General features: G+C 38.8%; 1 protein-coding gene across 1 annotated transcript in view; it reads right to left on the reverse strand.

Annotated features, from left to right (window-relative positions):
• Positions 1-21,413, reverse strand: part of RP1 (RP1 axonemal microtubule associated) — a 196,656-nt gene that overhangs the window by 36,488 nt on the left and 138,755 nt on the right. The window contains exons 39-44 of the mRNA XM_075415269.1: positions 20,369-20,550; positions 19,249-19,335; positions 14,370-14,502; positions 12,866-13,005; positions 5,815-6,067; positions 287-528 (exon numbers count right to left, since the gene is read on the reverse strand). Coding sequence (XP_075271384.1) covers positions 287-528; positions 5,815-6,067; positions 12,866-13,005; positions 14,370-14,502; positions 19,249-19,335; positions 20,369-20,550 — 1,037 coding nt within the window. The remainder of the gene's footprint in view (positions 1-286; positions 529-5,814; positions 6,068-12,865; positions 13,006-14,369; positions 14,503-19,248; positions 19,336-20,368; positions 20,551-21,413) is intronic.

Below are 21,413 nucleotides of genomic sequence, written 5' to 3' on the forward strand. Positions count from 1 at the left end.
CACTGGATATGATATAGATTATGACACATCTGTATATACGCCCTTCGGAAATCTACCTAAGTTTACAAGTTTTTTACTATCCATAGATATCCTAGTAAATATTTCAAGCAGTCTCTGAAGTTATCACTCTAGAAGTGTTGTTACCAGATGCACTTACTTTTGTAAAATAAAAATTATGTCATTTCAGACAGAACTGGAAACTGAAAGCAATAACTATAGAATATGAAAAAGGGAGAATTTTACAATAAAGACACAATAAGTAATTTCTTTAGTTTTTATTTTTTACCTCACAGCAATGCCAAGTCTCTCCTTCTCCAGCTTCTTCAACTTCTAGACGAACTTTGGATATAGTACTGAATTTCTTATTTAGTTCAATTGAAGTCTCATAAATCTCTTTTCTTTTAAGGGATCCTTTGGGGAACATGACTGAAGTACAGGTACCTTTTTCACCACATACAGTTAGAGACATTTTAGGATTTATGGAACTAGGAGGAATATCACTAGTTGTCACAAGGATATCCCAAGTCCCTGTGGAAAAAAAACAGTAGAAAAAAATTAATGGGTTTGCTGAACATCCAAAACACAGCAATTTGTAACAGGCTGAGTTAGTGAGTGACTAGTAACCCATTCCCAACTTTGTACTGAGGTAAAATACTGGCACATAACAGGTTCACTCATTATGATTGATTTAGTGAGAAGCAGATTCGGACACCAGCCCTTCCGTAGTGATAGCTGACCCTTTAGAGACGGGCCAGTTCAGCAGCACTATGCAGATAAGACTGCCAGTTCCATATTAGAGACTTACGAAGAGCCATGCCAATCTGTTGATTTTTTCCCCTCATAAATGTTTCCTCTGCAGGAAAAAAAAAGTGCAGCATATTTTCTACTAGATAGTACTGGTTATCAAGTTTTCCTTTGGTCAGGAGAGGGTCCTTTTTCATTTTAACTTTTTGAGGAGCTGCTTAAACTAGAATGTTAAGTGAGGCCTCATCTGGAGTACTCTGTCCAGTTCTGGGCTTCCCAGTTCAAGAAAGATGAGGAGCTACTGGAGAGTGTCCAGTGGAGGGCTATGAGGATGATGAGGGGGCTGGAACATCTATCCTACAAGGAAAGGCTGAGGGAGCTGGGCTTGTTCAGCCTGAAGAAGAGAAGTCTGCAAGGGGACCTAATACATACTTACAAATATCTGAAGGGTGGGTGTCAGGAGGATGGGGCCAAACTCTTTTCAGTAGTGCCCAGCGACAGGACAAGGGGCAAGGGGCACAAACTGAAGCAAAGGAAGTTCCGTCTGAACATGAGGAAGAACTTCTTCACTCTGAGGGTGACGGAGCACTGGAACAGGCTGCCCAGGGAGGTTGTGGAGTCTCCTTCTCTGGAGATATTCAAGACCCGCCTGGACAAGGTCCTGTGCAGCCTGCTGTAGGTGACCCTGCTTCGGCAGGAGGGTTGGACTAGATGACCCACAGAGGTCCCTTCCAACCCCTACCATTCTGTGATTCTGCTACATATATTCTATAACAAGATGCTAATGAGATAAACTGATTCAGAATTTAAAATGTGATATTTTTATGACCTATCACCACAATTATCATGCCAGCGAAGTACAAAGCTTCATCCATTTCTTCTGTGAAGAAGTGATGTTTGCTGAGATTAAAAATAGTGCTATGTAACAGCACATATATTTGCCTGCTTTCAGGACACAGAAAACACTCAAATCCAGCAGTTTTAGTTTAAAAAAAAATGCAAAATTGTATTGTAAAAGAATAGTAGCTCATGTTCAAACTATAGGTCTGGTTTGAAGCACTTAGTCTCTTAAACATTCTAGATAAATTGGCAGTCACCTGAAGCCTCCTAAGGACTGCAAAATGATACCAGGTAAGCTCCTGAGTAGCTTCTGTAACTCTGTACTGAACAGATATTTACTTAAACTTACAATCAGCAAGACAGTTTTCAGGATCAGGAATTTGTACCCATCAAAAAAATCCCACTGATTTAGCTAGCTTTAACATTTTAATTCATGTCAACAGAATATATGGAAAATTCAGGGCTATGAAACCCATGTTTTCCATTTTAAAAGATCATGACTCCTACAGAGAGGCTTTGGCCACTTGGGCTGGTGCAGAATTGAGAGCGACCATTTTTTTTGTTAAGATAACTTAGCTCTGTTTATGCAAAGTGAGGCCAACTATGAAGTTAATAATTTCAAATAACTATTTTGTAAAACAGGGTATTTTACTTTAAGTAGAGGAAACAGTGACTTTCTCCACTTATGTCTATAGTTCTGTAAAGTTCAGCTTCCTAACCACAACAGTAAAATCTTTATCTTCTACTGTAAATTAATGCAAATAAAGCTTTATTACTTTAGATCGGATGAGGATCTGTGCCATAAATTCAGGACTTTGTGAAAGTAAAAAGGTAGTACTCACCATCTTTAAAATAATCTAAAATAACTTCATATGTTATGACTTTATGGACAATCATAAATAGCTACCATTTTCATGTCCATGAACATTAAATATAAATGAAATCAATGATACCCATGAAAAAAAGGAAGTAAAATTAAAATTTATCATATCCCCTGTGACCTAATCCAAGATTTTTTGGCCCTTTGGTACTAAAATATTAAGCTTTTAAAATATCAATGTATAGCTGCCTAGGAAGACTGAGTAGGAGGACCGTCTCTGTTGGATCATACAGTACTATATGCTGCTATTAGGTGTTAAGTGTGTTGTATGAACTCTGATAAATTTGTCAAGATCAAATTTAAAAGCAGCTACATTACGCTTCTTTCCTTCTCTTAAGTCTAAAAGAGTGCTATGTGAAAAAATCATTCTTTCTTTCTCAAAAATCTTTTAATTTTCTCAGAATGGCATTAATGAACTGCTGAAAGCCATTTATTTTTAAGACAACCTTGTCCTTTAGTTTAAGTAACACTTTTCCCTCCTGGATGTGTCAGCCACCATTAATTTGATAAATCATAACTGTGTCCATTTTGAGCATTTAATTTACTAGTCTGAATATGTCAAGTTTTTTTAACACCTTTTCACAACAAAGACTTGCCATATTCCCAGTCATCATGTGTTCTTTACAGCTGTTCCAGCTTGAACCAATACTTCTGGACAGAAGTGACCACAATTGCACACAGCATTAAATATCACTTTTTCTCTGTAGTAGCAGTAATTCTTTCAATCTTCACTGAAAATGCCTACTTACATCGTGGGGTCACAATTACTCTACTCACAGCCATGTCACATCAGTGTCTCAAAAATGATCCTGCGATTGTATAACAAACACAAGTATTTCTCCTAGTCATATCCTGCCATTACTAGACATGAGGATAGAGATCCAATACAGTTTTTAAACTCTTAGCTACTACTTAGTTACTAACTTCCCCAAAAAATCAATAGAAATCAGGAATCTGTACCAGAATTAAGAGCTCAAATATTTAGTTGTGTTTATGCCTAATTGTGTTCAAGTTTTGTGCTACAGCATTCAGTTCCATTGCTTTCCTCCGGTTCTCAAAGTATATCACACAATCTCTTCATCTCCTGGTAGTACTCTCAGCTTTGTAGTACCAACAGATTTCATCAGCACATTCATTTTTTCTTCCCCAGCTTTTACAATTCTTCCTTTTACTACTACTTTCCACTTTCTTATTATTACCTAATAATTTCCCATAAAGTAAAGAAAATTCAGTACTGAAATTTAGACAGATTCGATGTCATCACATTTACTGGAGGATATTTCTAAAGAGTGTCAACTTTGTTTTACAATCTATCTTTAGTAAAGTCATGATGCATTCTCTCTCATTTACTGTTTGCCTCTATTATCTTAACTATTCTTTAAAGTGTGTTATAAAAGTTTGCATGTCATCAATTAATAGGTCTAGTTTTTAGACGGAGGTATTAGCTTCTCTATTTTCAAGTCATACCTTTTGTCTTCATAAAATTGTTTAAAATCCTTGCTACTAGATCTGCCACATCATTTTCCAATTCCTTTAATATTCTGGGATAACAACTCCTTGGTTGTCACTGTTTGACTACATGAAACTCAAAGTTCTATTTGCATTTCAGATCTGGTGACTTCCAATATCCTCATTCCCACTAGTAATTTTGGTTTTGCTTCCCTTCCCAGCATTATGGTTCCTTAATGAAAACAGAGACGACGTATTCTATTTGTTTGGGGATTTTACCTACATCACCTTCAGTCTTCACTCTACTCTTCCTACATAGCTACACGTCTTTCCAGGTTCTTTTTATAAGTAAATGCTTGAAGAACCTCTACTATTTGTTTCAATTCTTTTATAAAATCTGACTCAGCTTGACATTTAGTAAGTCCCATTGTATCCATACACTTTATGACCTCTAAAGTATAGCGCTCTTTGCTGATCAGTCTTTTATTTCTCCATTCCTTATAGGCTGTCTGCTTACTTGTCATATTCTTTCTAAAGTTATTGCGCATCCAGACCAGAACTGATTTTCCACAGATAGAGAGATGAGTATTAATAATCACAGACTGGAAAATATTAGGAAATCTGCACTCAGGTTTTTGAGGAATATATCTGTGTGGGAAACAGACGAAAGACAATGTTTTTACATAGCTACATTCAGACACGAATTAAGGTGCACGATCAAGGGTGCAAGATTTCTCTCACTTTTCGTATTATCGGTGAGGAAAGATGCAACAGACTCTGACCAACCTTGGGCTTCTGCTCTGAATTACCCTCAGGAGACTCCTGCCTCACTCTGTGGATTATATAGAGCACCTATGGAATCAACATTTTTAGACACCCGGAATACTTGCAGTGGTGCAATACAGGTATTTCTTATTCTGAAGTTGTCACTGCTCTAGCTGCTATTTCTATGCTTATATTTCCATGGTATTCCTTCTGTTGTCTCAGTGACATTATTCTTCTGTTTCCTTAGATGATATATTTGCTAGTGGACTAAGCATAGGTAGCTAAATATGAGGGTACACGCTACTAACTGTGTCTGCAAGTGAGTATAATATAAAACCTCTGAGCATAGAATGAAATATCCATGAGCATATAAATTAATAAAGATCCATTTACAGAACTGCTGATATAGAATGAAAATTCATACCTTCAGATTAGTTAAACTTTACATAGTTTGGTCTACCAGTTTTGATTCAGATTTCATAAATGGACCCAAACCAACATTTTACACCTCTGCAAAGAAGACATGGGAGAGCACTAAGAAATCCAGTACCCTGGCAAAGCATAAAAGACTTATCGTGTTTTCAGTGTCTAAGTTGTTTCTGAATTTTGGTCTTTTTTTCATTAAACAATTTGAGTAGGATATTAGGTTCAGGTCAACTAGCTGTTTGCAAGAACATGTGCCACTGATGTAAGCAAAAAAGGAAACTGCAAATAAAAGCAAATGATTTCTGCAAATACATGAACATACGGGAAAATCTCATTCTGCTAAAAGAGTTTTTGTATCTCTTCTTGTGATTTTATCACTGTTGCAGGGGCCTTCTGCTCTGCATTGACTGCCATATGGAACAACCTACCTCTTTCTGCTTCAGCTTTTTTCTAGTCTCAACCAAAAACATAGTTCCTTCATTGCATCCATCGCTTAATATCTCCCTTCTGCTCTAGTCTTTCTTCCCTGAATGTTAAAATTGTATTTACCAGCTCTGTAAAGTGTTTGGAGAGGCAATTTGTGTGAGAGATGCAACTCACATTCAAGATTATTTCTGTATTTTGGTTTCAGTCTTAAAAAAACCCCAAAAATAATATGAATTATAATTAAAATGAAAGCTGGAAGGAGATTTGATGATTTTGGACCTTACCATAAATCCTTCCTGTCAACATCCCATTCCTGACTTTTCCAAGAAGTTTCAATACTCGTTCTGTCTGTGCATCACCAACTCCGCTGTCTAACCATTGCTGGCAAAGAAATGCGTATTGTCCATCAGTCTTGCCTGATTCATGGATGACAATTTGGTCCAGGTACCATCCAGCTCCATAACCCACATTATGGTGCTCAACAAGCACTTTGCTTAACTGTCCAAGGTCTACTGCTCTCATTTCAAAGAAACAAACCTGAGAAGGTAAAGGTAAAATGAATAGCAAACTGGTTAAACCATATATTTTATTGTCCATCTTTAAGAAGATTACATTTGGAAAGACAGATTCCTTTCAATGATGAAGTATCTTTTCCTTTCTGATAGTAAAGAAACATATTATAGGGTGACATTCGTATTTGAAGACCCTGTTCAGAAAATATGTGCATTCTTGAACATGTACATTCTTCCTTGTTCATGATCACTACATCCCAGGCTTTATTATGGAAAACATCCCATCATTTTGGGTAGAAGGAAACCTCTGATCATTAATTTACTCACAGAATTCTCATGAAAAATGAAGTTCAACGAATCCCTCATAACTGAAAGAAAGGGAGTGCTTCAAATATCAGGATAGGCCTAGTAAAATGAACTTCAGTTTAGATAGAGCATTTTATTTTTAAACATTTCGAAGTCTTTTATATTCTAAGACATCCTATTTCTCAGATGGGAAATGCCATATTATTCAGCTCTGAACAGAAATACTGACACTGTTGATGACTATGCGAACAAAGGAAGATACTGACATTAGAAACTATAACTAAGGCTGTGCACGCATACAGGCAACAATTGATGTGCTCTTCGGATGTAAATAGACATCTGTTTAAATATTGCTACAGCTACCAGTAAACAAAAGCTAAATGGCAACTGCACTAGTGCATGCTGGGATGAATAAATTATGTGAGTGAGAGAATGAATGTGTTCCATGCAAGAGATAATGTGAGTGGGTGGGTAGATACATGGGCATGTGTGTGGGTGACATTAAAAAAAACCCAGATGGATAGTAGAAACAGACGCTATAATTTTTATTTTTTGCCAACCAATTTGCCACCAGGCAGGAAAAAGCATTAGGACCAGAAAGCAATGAAGGAAAAGATGATTTTTAGAAAGAGTTATGTCATCTGGTCCATTCTCCTGTCTGTGTCAAATTATCCTTTACAATGTGCTCAGAAAAATAAAACATCAGAGTTATTATTCCTATCACAGCCTTAGGACTTCCCGCATTCTTGCCTTGTTCTATCCATGATCTCCCCAAACAGTTACCATGGTAAGTTATACCCCTTCATGTAATGCATGCAGAGCCCAAAAGAGGATCTAGCTGCGAGGAACATCTTGTAAATAACTCTTTTGGAGGACTCATTGCTTTTTAATTTTATTCTTTGTAGTTCTGAGCCAAATATAATTTACTTGTCAGTCGACATGACCCTTGACTTACAGGAAATAGCCTGTATTGCTAATATTCATGTTCCTTCACAGCTAACTCTGTCTGAAAAACGGACCTATCATTAGTCTCATTCTCTGTGATAATAATTAACAGTCATTAGACAACAGTGGTCATAATCACCCATTGTTATCAATGAATTCTCATAATAATACATTAAATTGGCTACTCCCTCAGCATTAGCAAGAATGTACTTTTGGTTGATGTCATTACATTTCTTTTTTTTCCCCCTCAGTATGAAGACATTCAGAACTGCATTAAACACACTACTGGAACATTAATTAATGAAAGCCAAAAAGATTTTATTTAAATTGTCTAACTTTAGATAAGGTGTTATCTAGGCAAGATTACAATCCCCATTTATTTAACCCATTAAACTGCTGAAAAAGTTAGACATACTATTACTTAAATAAATATAAACCAGCCTTATTTCTGCAGTAATTAAGTCAACTTTACTCTCTTTTCTCACATTTTGTTGCATTTTTCTGTCTTCTTAGCTTTTCCTTATATTCCAGTCCTTCATCAGTCAAGAGAGATCCTTTTTTCATATCTCAAGTCTCCTTAACTTTCTTTGCCTGTCCATTCCATATATTCCAGGGACATTGCTGATGTAATCTTGCCTCTCAAGACAGCTTGCTCTTTACATCCCTTCTTTACACCTTCTGTTCTTAAATATTGTCATTAAAACCTCATTCTGACTTTTTTAATAATCTACTTCTATATAAAAATAATGTAAGACTGGTAGTAGTATGTCAGACCGCAGATCCATCTAGTACAGTATACTGTTGCCAGCAACTTCCAACAACAGATTTCTAGGGAAGAGTTGAAAAACAGGGCAAATATATAAAGATGCTTCTTGAATGTAAAGTCTCTCAGGCTTTAGCAATTTGTGGTTCAGAGATTTCCTGAGCCAGAGATTGTGCCTTTGCACTTAACAGCCCTCAGTGGAAAGTTGTCTTCTATGACAATGTGCAATGGCTTTTTGCACCAACGTGCATCTTACCATCTGCAATATCTTGTGCCAGAAAGTAAAATGGATTAATTATGCACTGTGCAAAAAGCCACCTCCTTTGTTTGGAATCTGCCACCTGCAGGTTTCATTTAATGCCCTTGAGTCCTTGTATTTCATGAGAAAGTAGAATTACTAATTTCTTTCTGCCATTTTCTTTTTCTTATCTCCCTCTCCCTTCCTCTCATCATCCCTTTTCCAGGTCAAACAGTACTTGTTTTCTTACTTGTTCCTTGTATAGAAGATGTTTCATATCACTTGACATTCTTCTTGCACTTCTTAAGACAAGTGAATCAGAACAAAACACAGCATCTATTATGCATCTGCACCAGAGAACTTACCTTGGGGCACAACTGTATTTTCTGCTCTGGGGTGGCTGTTATTTTCTTTTTCTAATAATTCCTAAACATTTGATCTGATCTGTTTTAAATTGGTTTTGTCTCTACTGAGCACTGGACAGATGTAATTACCGAACTATCCTAATGCCAAGGTCACTTTCCTACGGGTAAAAACCTTCTCAGAGTCCATCATTTTGCATGCAACTTTAAGAAGTTTTTCCCACTCACAGCCATTTCTTTACAGTTAGGTACAATTATATTCATCTGACATTTTATTACCCATACAGTGAGGTTCTTCTGCATTCTCTGCCATCAACTTTCATATTTATTACCATAGGATCATGAGAACACTTTGCCATCTCACTGCTCAACCTTTTCCTAAGAATCTGTTGCACAATGAAGAACATGAATACACAAAATATCTAGGCTGAAGAAAACTTTCACGGTCCACAGCACAAAAACAGATCACCTAAGAAAAAGGGTCTGCTTGGGAAGACTCTGAGCACTCCTCTGCTGCTCAAGAGGAGTACAGGGGTCTCGTTAGGTCATGCAGAGAGGAAATTAGAAAGGCAAAAGCCCAGCTAGAACTCAGGCAGGCCACTGTTGTAAGGGACAACAAAAAATGTTTTTGCAAATACATCAACAACAAAAAGAGGGCCAAGGAGAGTTGGCATCCCCATTGGATGTGAGGGGAAATATTGCCAACAAGGATGAGGAAAAGGCTGAGGGATCTAACGCCTTCTTCACCTCAGTCTTTAATAGTCAGACTGGTTATTCCCAGGATAGTCAGCCCCCGGTGCTGGAATATAGGGAAGGAGAGCTCCCATACTCCAGGAGGAAGCAGTTAACAACCTGCTGTGCCACCTGGACACTTACAAGTCTATGGGGCTAGATGGCATCAACCCAAGAGTGCGGAAGGAATTGGCGGAGGAGCTGGCCAAGCCACTCTCCATCATCTGTCAGCAGTCCTGGCTAACAGCGGAGGTCCCAGATGACTGGAGGCTCGCCAGTGTAACATCCATCTACAAGAAGGACCGGAAGGAGGACCCTGGGAACTACAGGTCTGTCAGCCTGACCTCGATGCCAGGCAAGATTATGGAGCAACTCATCCTGAGCGCACTCACTGGGCATGTGAAGGACAACCAGGGGATCAGGCCCAGCCAGCATGGGTTCATGAAAGGCAGGTCCTGCTTGACCAACCTGATCTCCTTCTATGACCAGGTGACCCGCCTAGTGGATGAAGGAAAGGCTGTGGATCTCATCTACCTGGACTTTAGTAAGGCCTTTGACACTGTTCCCCACAGCATCCTCCTGGAGAAACTAGCTGCCTATAGTTTGGACAGAAGTACTCTTCACTGAATAAAGAACTGGCTGAACGGCCGAGTGCAGAGAGTGGTGGTGAATGGAGTTAAATCCAGCTGGCGGCCGGTCATGAGTGGTGTTACCCAGGGCTCAGTTTTGGGTCTGCTCTTTTTTAACATCTTTATCAATGATCTGGAGGAGGGAATTGAGTGCTCCCTCAGTAAGTTTGCAGATGACACCAAGCTGGGCGGGAGTGTCGATCTGCTTGAGGGTAGGAAGGGTCTGCAGAGGGATCTGGACAGACTGGATTGATGGGCCAAGGCCAACTGTATGAGGTTCAACAAGGCCAAATGCCGCGTCCTGCACTTCAGTCACAACAACCCCATGCAATGCTACAGGCTTGGGGAGGAGTGGCTGGAAAGATGCCCAGCAGAAAAGGGCCTCGGGGTGTTGGTTGACAGTCGGCTGAACATGAGCCAGCAGTGTGCCCAGGTGGCCAAGAAGGCCAGCGGCATCCTGCCTTGTATCAGGAATAGTGTGGCCAGCAGGAGTAGGGAGGTGATCGTGCCCCTGTACTTGGCACTGGTGAGGCCACACCTCGAGTACTGTGTTCAGTTTTGGGCCCCTCACTACAAGAAGGTCACTGAGGTGCTGGAGCATGTCCAGAGACGGGCAACGAGGCTGGTGAGAGGTCTGGAGAACAAGTCTTATGAGGAGTGGCTGAGGGAGCTGGGGCTGTTTAGTCTGGAGAAGAGGAGGCTGAGGGGGGACCTAATGGCTCTCTACAGCTACCTGAAAGGACACTGTATTGAGGCAGGTGTTGGTCTTTTCTCCCAGCTAACTAGCGATAGGACAAGAGGAAATTGCCTCAAGTTGCATCAGGGCAGGTTTAGATTAGATATTACGAAAAATTTCTTTACTGAAAGAGTGATCAGACATTGGAACAGGCTGCCCAAGGAGGTGGTGGAGTCCCCATCCCTGGAGGTGTTTAAAAAACGTGTAGATGTGGCACTTGGGGATATGGTTTACTAGGCATGGTGATGTTGGGTTGATGGTTGAACTTGATGAAGTTAGCAGTCTTTTCCAACCTATGATTCTATGATTCTATGATTCGTATAGCAGCTTTGATTTCTTCAATGTTAACAGCTGTGTCACTGACTCTATATTAATGTCCAGCTCAAAACTGACAATGTAAATTATTTCTTTTTAGACCTCCAGTTTATGTCACAGACTACGTACCTGTATTTCTTTTATTAATTCTTCTAAACGTCTATAAAAGTTTGCCCTCAAAAATGCCAAGAATTAACATGTTCTTGTTAACAATATCATCCAAGCAATCAACTTTGCAAACCTCTTTCTTTATTTTCATAGCACAGTTTGGACTTAGGCAGCTGGACTCTGCAAACCATCACATTTTTTTTTACCAAAAAGAGGTTTTGCAAGAGGATATAAGAAAAGGAAAGAAAAACATGCCTGAATACTTTGAGTGTGGAGACTATGGACAAATTATTAAATGTCTCCCAATGCGTAGTAATTTCACTAGATACCAGGACAGTAAACTCTGTTATGAATCTAGCACTAGGCTACTGCTATGAAAAGGAGTGATTAAGCATACTTTTTAAAGATATATTTAATTTTCCTCAGTGGTAAATGAAAAGGTAGGTAGACTTCATTGAAATATGTATGCTTACCACTTTTCATTCAGATTTTTAAAGAGGTAGCGAATGTGTTACTAAAGAGTCAGAAAAAGAAACAGGAAAGTGTAAGTAGGATGATTAAAGAGACATTCTGCTACACAAGGAACAATGAACAATCCAGCGACAGAACAAGTGTGCAGAGAACAGAGGTCTATAAAAGCAAGAATGGCAAATAGAAGGTGACAAGGAAAAAATCATTCACTGTGTCTTCCAGTAGAAGAGGGGAAATCAGATTAAACTAGTAAATGAATTTTTTGCACCAGTTGCAGATCAAGTGCCATCCATACTACCACTGGAGATTGTGGATGCTCATCACGTGTTTAAAAACAGCTTACACAAATTCATGGAAGAAAAATTATCAATGACTATGGAACACAAGGATAACATGGCTGGTTTCTATGTTTCTAAGCTCAAGAAAATATTTTGACATTATAAAGCAAATGACGGAGGAATTCTTTAAGCGCAAGGCTGGAAAAGCAGTGGAACAGATTACCTAGGAAAGTTGTGGCATCTCAGCCATGAGAGATCTTAAGAAATGGTATGAAATAAGTATAGAGGATCCTGCTTTATTGCACAGGGTCATCAGCTGATCAGTTGAAAGGTCTCTTTAAATCCTATCTAGTCATATCCGGGCTGAGTCCAGGGTATGTGTGAACATGTTGTGTAGATATAATCATTAATACACTAATCAGCAAAGGTTGACCAGAAAATTTCTCCTAGGATTTATCTTGAGCAGTCACAATATGTTTACAAGCAGCTTTATGTGTTTGCAATTCTATGTATAAATGGATTAATTAACAAACAGTAGCTAACACATTTAAAATCTCTTTCAACTATATCTGGACAAATCTTTTTTAGAAAAAACAGAAGCAGTCACAGGAAAGAGTACTGATATTTCTACACCAGCTTCACAAATAACTGAAAATTAAGAGGCAGAATTTTATATGTTGTTGGGTTCAATTCCAGTTTCTAAGAACAGTTACTGATGGTTCATGAGTTTTAAATTTATTGGTACTTGAACTATTCTTAAATTGTAATCCCAATTCAGGTAAAATGTCTATACTTAGTAAACAACACATCTTTTCCACAGGTTCCCACAGTGTAACATCAATGCTTGTATTTGGTAATTGAAAATAAATATGGTACTGAAAGAAAGTAATAAAATAAAACACATTAAGCAAACATCTAAGGAAAATGACTTGGTACTAACCTGTCCTCTTTCAAAATGTGAATGTCTTAGTCTCCTTTTGCAGGAATCTCCCTGCTCTCCGAATACTGTGATAAATACATCTGCATCAGTCCCTGATGCAGGCAATGTTCCCGTATGAACACTGATCAAGTAAAGAACTTCTGTCACGAAAAAACAGTGACACAAGGCATTACCAAATCAGACTATTTAGCAATGTAATTACCAAACATTATAAACCAATTTATCATAGGCAAAAGATTAATTTCAAGACCAAGGAACGAAATTATAGTAACTGACATTAATGTTCTGTCTGAGTTTCATACAGATTGCTAGCTACCTCACAATAGCACAGCACAGCATTACAAATGAAATGTCCTTTATGAATCAGTGCAACAATTCATGCTTACATTACAGAAAAAGAAAATGTTGTAGTTCTGGAGTCTTATTCAGTGGTCACAGAAATCAAGTGAAGGAGTCACACTGATATTATCAGGCTTTGTAAAAAGCTTTGAATTCTTGTAGGAATTGAAGGTCTTAAATTCAGGTAGGATTTATCTACTCTAACAACATTTTACCAAAGAAAAAACACAGGTGTAACAGATGAAATCCACTTTTTGTTCTGGATCAGCTGAATTCTGGTTTAGTCTGGCATTTTGATAATTATGGCTAGTATCAATTAACATGTCCAAGAGAAATGGCACAGCTATATGTACAGATATGCATTGTTATTATTCACAGCAAAGGATAGCTTGCCATGACTTTTGGCTGATGAGTTATACAGTACATATTCCTTGAGACAGCTTGCTAGAGGATTTTTTATGGGTTCTGTAAGCTTTGTGAAGAATTAAATGTTGTAACAGACTGTTAAGATAGATTTCCATTTGCAGTATAGCCTTCAGTTAGATATTAAAGGCAAAAAGTTTTAAATATTTTAACTAAAACTTCTGTTCATAGAGTATAATGAATAAGAGTTCTTTTCTAAATATTTTATAAACTGTAATCAGACCAAAGGAAGATGTTATCATATTTTAAATATAATGATAAAATGAAACAGAACTTCTGGGGCAGAAATGGAGCTTGTAGAAAACTTCATAAAATATTGTTTTTTCTTTTTGTGATTAATGTCATTATGACTTTGCACATGCCTTTTTAAAATCCTATGATTTAGTACCTCACTGAGTGTAAATCAGTTGTTTTCTGAAAATTTCAACAGAAATACACTAACTGGACTTTACACATTTTTCGGACTTTCAAACTGGTACTTCGCCTAGTGGAAACAATACATGTAAGTTGTTTTAAAACAGAAAAAAATGCTTTAATACAATACACATTATTAAAGACCCCACAGCATTTACACAGGTATATTTAAATGAATCTTCAAAAATAATTTTGAGCATTTATTTAATGTATGTAAAATGCTTTGCAGTCTTGCCCATTGTGTTCATCCTATTAGGCAGCTCACAATTTAGTGTGCATGTATGTGTGCATTTGATCTGCTATTAATTTTTCTAGTTCAGCAACATACCCCTGAGAGGTGGCTTGTCTGGCATGACCGCTGCCAGCTCTGTCACTGTCTCAGTTCCATCTTCTCCAAACAGACACCGGGCTTCAGTGTGAAAGCCCAACTCTTGTTTAGTGTCCAGGTCTTTTAGATGAAGCTGCAGGCAGAATCGTGAAAAGAAATTCATTTATCTGAATTTTTTAATTTCTTATTTCCATCCCAACAGAAACTGACATTTCTTCCTACTGTTCATGCCTGCACACACTTAATAAAAGCTACCGGATTCTGCAGAAGAGCTACAATAGTTGCTGCAAACCGCTGATTCTGCAGCCTGCTGTTTATAGGTATATTCTTCATTGCATATTGACACAGGCACAGGACCCATTTGTAGATAACTAATGAAGGATACAGATTAAATCGACCTGTATATACTTGCAGCTTCAGAATGTCAAATAAATGACTACGGTTACATCAATCTTAATAGCACAAGCCCGTTTCACAAAAATATTTGTTTTGTTGCTTTTTATTTGTTTGCATGTGACTTGCTATATCTCAGCTAGGATTGTCAAAGTTGGCAGAAACTAGTGTCCAGTGGCCTTTGGGGTTCCTTGTGGAAAGAAGTTATTTGAAGCATGAATTCCAATAGAAGGTGCGAGCTTAGGTGCAGCTTCATTCCACTCAACTTTAAATATTGTGTGGAGACTGAACAAATAGGGTTCCAAATTTCTGAACTTAGAACCTCCAAATCAAGTGAGGAAGCAGAGCTTTGGGACCCCTTCTGTCCCAGCTACTGAGACAGTCAGTGTGGAGATCGGATTCACAGGAAGGCAACTGAGATTGTGAACTTTATCCTAGATCAGGTTATAAAACATATAATGACAAACTATCAAGCATATGGAGAAACATTTCTGTAACTGTTATATGCAGGATTGAACTCGGTACATAGCTAATGACTAAAAGTTTGAAGAAATTGTTTCTTCAGTCTTTAGAATCTCTTTGTATAGAAACATTATATACAAGACACTAAGAACAAAACAAAATGAAACAAAAACTTAACTCCATCAAGACATTAAGTAATTTAAATTGTGGCTCATTGTACAGGATACACATATCACTGTTTGGAAATCCTGAATACAGATTTCCTTACATAGACTTCAAGCGCAAGCTTTGAAATACATAAATATTTATATAACTGAAATTATTAAGAATTTGACAGTGCCACTCTTAAAAAGTTTCTTAAAATGTCTCGCACTTGAGTTCCTAGAAATGTAGTTACTGAACATTTTCCATTCCTGCTTATGCTTTGTGCCCAGTGCTCCACAAGATCAGGCACAAAGTTTCCAGATGAAAGTCAACGGTTCCCCATGATCATTTCCAGAATTCAACCCTTAATTACTTGAATGAACAGTGTTATTCTTTAAACAGTATTAAATTCCACTATAACTGCAGTTAGTTGTTTACCCATTTTTGCTCTTAAATAACTGAATTTTCTCACACTAAATATCTAACTTCTCATACAAAAAAAGTCCTCCCTAACCTCTAACAATATAAGCATCCCCAACTAAATATCATTAAGTATCACAATTTTCTGTCCATATTAAAATTGGACTGTTACCTGCATATGCAGGCAGACTACCTGTAGAAACTGGACTCCTAAAAATGAAATGTGTAAATTTATACAGACTTTGTCCTTAAAATAAAATGTACCTGACAAATTCTTGTTAGTTTTAAGATTACATGTAAGTGTGAAATTTATCTCCAAATCATACAGTGTTTCTATATTCTATATGAAAGTAAAAAATGATTTTGTATTTTATTTTGGAAAGGGCCAGAAACTCTCTTTTAGAGCAAGAAAAAGCTACTCATTCTAGAGCACATAAATCTTCAAAAGTTGCAGAAAAGACATAAATGTTAGCTAAAGTTCTATCGTTTTGTACAGAAGTGTACAGAAAACTGTAAGAGATAACAGGGAACTCCGGTACTCTGAAGGTGCAAACCAAAAAGAAACCAGAGAGTAGCAAAAGGAATGTAGGGATTTTATCTCCTTTTTAGACTCTGCAGTTTCATTTGTAATCTGTGTTTTTATGAAATTTCTGAAACTTCTATTGTTACTTCTTTCACTTAAGGAGAAAGCAAGGAAGTGAATTCTTTTTGATTGGGGCTGGATTTGACCACTGATTCATAGTGGACTTACACATACTGACTGCCTCCTGTAGTCTTGCTATTTCTATACAGCATCTCTATTTTTTACTGCACTGTAAGAGTCCTATTAAACTAAAACCAAGTTGTTACATTTTAGATTATGCTTCCATGTATAAATAATTTATAAACAGACTAATAAAGGAGTAACAGATGTTATAAGCATGTTACTGGCATAAGCATTATATGTTATTGCGGCTAATGCTGTGGGTTATAAGTGCACCAATAGAAGAGACTACATAGGTCTATAACAACCTATTGACTTCTTCTAGGTTGCAAAAATTTACAGTTACTAATAAATCAATTATTAAATAACTTTTGAAGCGTTTAAAAATATGAACAAAAATCGGTTAGCCATTTTCAGAGGGTTGTCTTTTACATTTATGAATATCCTGCCATGTTTAGAGCCACCAGTTTTGGAGGCTGAAATCTTATATCACATCATTGCACAATGAATATAGTGAGGGTGGTGTCAACATGTTTTTGGAATGCTGTATCAAAGGCCTGGAGATGCATATTTAAAATGAGAAATTAGTTTTCTTTACCTATTTTTTCCATCCATGTAGTCTAGACTGAGACTACAAAATCAGCTGACAAAGAAAAAATTTTGGGAGAAAATATGAACAAGATAAACTCCTCCTCTATGCTCAGAGGAGCTCATAAACTCAGACTTAATGATCCTTTGAGTACCATAAACCCATTCAAATTTTAGCCTAGAATGAAGCCGTCTTTAGCATTTTCCACCAGAAAAGTTTCTGGACTGTTTATTCATTTAGGGAATTGCCCTCTGATCTTTTAAACCCACAGTAGGGTTGAGATTCTGTGTGGCCCAGTTCAGAAAAACATTCTTTTCCTAACTTCAGAACAATTCAATGCTATGACCACAAGACTTTTTGGGTCCTTGTCTATGGGCAGAGCTCATTGAAACAATTTTTCTTTGTGTTACCTTCAAGTCTAGGTATTTCCCCAAAGCCCAAGTATTATCAGACCCAACACCTTGCTATTCAACCTTCCTACTCACACTGGGGAAAGGTATACATTTAATACCTGGTTGAATCATAAGATTGACAGCATTAAATCATTTCTCCATCCCTTTTTATGAGAGGTCTTCAGTACATATTAACCTGCAATCAGATGTTTAAGGCCCACAGATGACCATGTTGTAATGAATAACTGCTAAAGTATCAGCTTCATTGGTTTCCACAAGTAGGTTGCTCTGTGCCAGGAGACTGTTGGTATTTCCACGCAGGGATTAACATTTCCTAGCATCAGCAGAAAACACCGCCTCCCCTGTCATGATGAGCTATGCAGAATGGATCTGCACATCAGTGAATAGGTATAGCTATCTGCACTTCGGCAGGCACAAACAGGGTAATTCTGCCCACAAAGAGATCTGGAAGCTGTAGGCAATCATCTGTAGATACAAGGTAACTGAGCCAGAAGATGTGAAGCCTTGCTGCTGTGGTGCTGTATCGGGTTTGCGTGGCAAGGTTTTGATAGCAGGGGGGGCTGCATGGGTGGCTTCTGTGAGAAGCTGCTGGGAGCTTCTCCGATGTCCGATGGAGTCAATGCCAGTCGGCTCTAAGACAGACCCTCCACTGGCCAAGGCCACGCCAATCAGTGACGGTGGTAGTGCCTCTGTGGTAAGATATTTAAGAAGGTAAAAAGAACTTCACAACTGCAGCCCAAGAAGAGAGGAGTGAGACTATGTGGGAGAAATAACACTGCAGACACCAAGGGCAGTGAAGCAGGAGAGGGCTGAGGTGCTCCAGGCACCAGAGAGGAGATTCCCCTACAGCTTGTGGTAAAGACCATGGTGAGGCAGGTTGTCCTCCTGCAGCCCATTGAGGTCCACGGTGGAGCAGATATCCACCTGTAGCCCGTGGAGGACCCCATGCTGGAGCTGGTGGATGCCTGAAGGAGGCTGTGACCCTGCAGAGAATCCACTCTGGAGCAGGCTTCTGCCAGGACCTGTGGACCCGTGGAGAGAGGAGACCATGCCGGAGCAGGTTTGCTGGCAGGGCTTGTGACCCCAGGGGGACCCACGCTGGAGCAGCCTGTTCCTGAAGGACTGCACCCCATGGAAGGGACCCACACTGTGGCAGTTCGTAAAGAGCTGCAGCCCGTGGGAAGGAGTGATGTTGGAGCAGCTTGTGGAGGATTGTGTCCCGTGCGAGGGACCTCACGCTGGAGTCGGGGAGGAGTGTGAGGAGTCCTCCCCCTGAGGAGGAAGGAGCAGCAGAGACAACGTGTGATGAACTGACCATAACCCCCATTCCCCGTCCCCCTGCGTTGCTCGGGGGCAGGAGGCAGAGAAATGGGAGTGCAGTTGAGCCCAGGAAGAAGGCAGGGATGGGGGAAAGGTGTTTTGAAGATTTTGGTTCTATTTCTCATTATCCTACTCTGATTTAATTGGTGATAAATTAAACTGATTTCCCCAAGTCGAGTCTGTTTTGCCTGTGACGGTAATTGGTGAGTGATCTCTCCCTGCCCTTACCTCGACCGACGAGCCTTTTGTTATATTTTCTCTCCCCTGTCTAGCTGAGGAGCGGGAGTAGAGAGTGGCTTTGGTGGGCACCTGGCGTCCAACCAGGGTCAGCCCACTGCAGGTGCAAAGTGAAGCAAACAATCTGCCTCTCAACAAAAGATATTTACTGGTATTATGAAGAATATTCCAAGTTTATATGTAGTGTATTTTGAATACCTTGTGAAGTTTAATTCCTCTTCCCAAGCACGGACCAGATAACAGAAAGGAAACTTTTGTTATATCTCCAATATCACCAACACTCAACTGTTAGAAAAATAAAGGAAAAAAAAATTTACTATACATTGTATGTAACAGTTTGGATGATATACTTTAAGCCCAGGCAAAAAGATAAATAAAATAGGTAAAATTACTAGTCAAGGGCATTAATGTTATGGTAAGGAAGTCCCATTAAGATTGCAAGCTAATTTGGACTCACATTTGTATCATAATTTGTTTATTTTTAACTGGGACAACTGGCTGCTGAGCCTAGGCCAAAATATGAAAGGCAAGGTAATGCCTGACTGATTCTATATTTCCAAGCTGAATTCATATTACTATTCTTTCTCTTCACTTTCCTGCTTACCTCCTTTTCATCACATCTTTATTCTCAAACTTGAACTGAAATTTTGAACTCAAGATGATTTTTAGTCCGGCTATTGGCTCTGTTGTCAGTTACTCTAGTGCTCAAAAGAAAGGATGGCTGGTTTCCATAAGTCCTATCATATACTGCTGCTTTTTGCTTTTAATTTTGCATCTGTTAAGTGAGTGATTTTTATATTGCCTTTTTGAAAAAGATGGGTAATGACTTCTTTTTCCATGTTTAAGAATAAAAACCTTTTGAAAGGGGTGACCCATGTTCACACACCTTTCCTGAAGCTGCCATTAACTTCACGTGCAAACTACAGAATTGATATTTGCCCAGGCCCAAGCTCATTGTAGAGAAAGACAGCTTCTAATTAGTGAAAACAGATTAGCTGAGGTTTGAGAAGTAGAACATAAAGGAAGTACGGAACAGCTTCAGTAATTATTGTCTTACTGTTAAGGCCTACTAGTCTTAATTCAAAGCTAAAGAGGCTTCTCATGTCAAAGTTGTCATTTGCTCAATAGAACTTTCATAAGTGACTTGTATTAGCCCATATGTGAGAAGTTCTACAAGTGCTACTTATTTAAGACATAGAGGTATAAACACTAGCTCTGACAAACAAAAAATCATTCTACACAACTTCACATATGTTGGCTAAAACTCCTTTTCTGAAATTATTTCATAAGATTTGTGTGAAATAAAAAAGAAACCAACCAAAAATGGATGATCATGTAGATTCTGAACTTTCTGTGCAGGGGATTTCCCTTTTCTTCCAAATACAACAACTTGAATATCAGGAACATCTTCTGGTACTTGTGTACAGTGCACCCATGTTTGCCATCGTCCTCTGCTTTTAGTATCAAAATGTTTTGTAGGAAGAGATGTCACAGATGTTTCTGCAAACAAAACAAACATATGTTCAGAATTCATATCTCAGTTGCAAGGTAGTATAAGCCAAAAGATACAAGATTATGTTGCCTTGTAGTGCCGGATGTAGCCAGACAAGTCTGGCAACAAAGCCACAAAACCCTCATTACTTGTTTTAGGCCTGTGGAGGTATAGAAAACCAGGCCAGCTGCTTCATGAATCCATGTCACACATGCAGGGGCCATGCTATCTTTTGTGTTTTGTTCCAAGCACAGAATACTTGCTGCCAGAGGAGACGCTTTCGATACTGCCATTTCCATCTTCTCCATCCCATGCATAATTTCTCCTTCCTTGTTTACAGAAGGCATGATTCATAGAATGATAGAATCATAGAACGATCTGCGTTGGAAAGGACCTTACAGATCATCTAGTTGCAACCCCTCTGCCACAGGCAGGGACAACTTCCACTAGGCCAGGTTGCTCAAAGCCTCATCCAACCTGGCCTTGAACACTTCCAGGGAGGGAGCAGACACAACTTCTCTGGGCAACCTGTTCCAGTGCCTCACCACCCTCATAGTAAAGAATTTCTTCTGTCTTCTTATATCTAATCTAAATCTACCATCTTTCAGTTTAAAGCCATTACCCTTTGTCCTATCACTACCTGCCCTTGTAAAAGTCCCTCTCCAGCTTTCTGGTGGGCCCCCTTCAGGTACTGAAAGGCTGCAATAAGGTCTCCTTGTAGCCTTCTCTTCTCCAGGCTGAACAGCCCGAACTCTCTCAGCATTTTCTCATAGGAGAGGCGTTCCATCCAAGGATTCATCTTGGTCCAGGTCCCTGCCCCTCACCATTGGGGTACCAATGCTCGGTTCTGCCTACATTGTGAAGCAGCCTT

This window comes from Opisthocomus hoazin, chromosome 3 (assembly GCF_030867145.1).
Source record: "Opisthocomus hoazin isolate bOpiHoa1 chromosome 3, bOpiHoa1.hap1, whole genome shotgun sequence".
Lineage (NCBI taxonomy): Eukaryota > Metazoa > Chordata > Aves > Opisthocomiformes > Opisthocomidae > Opisthocomus > Opisthocomus hoazin.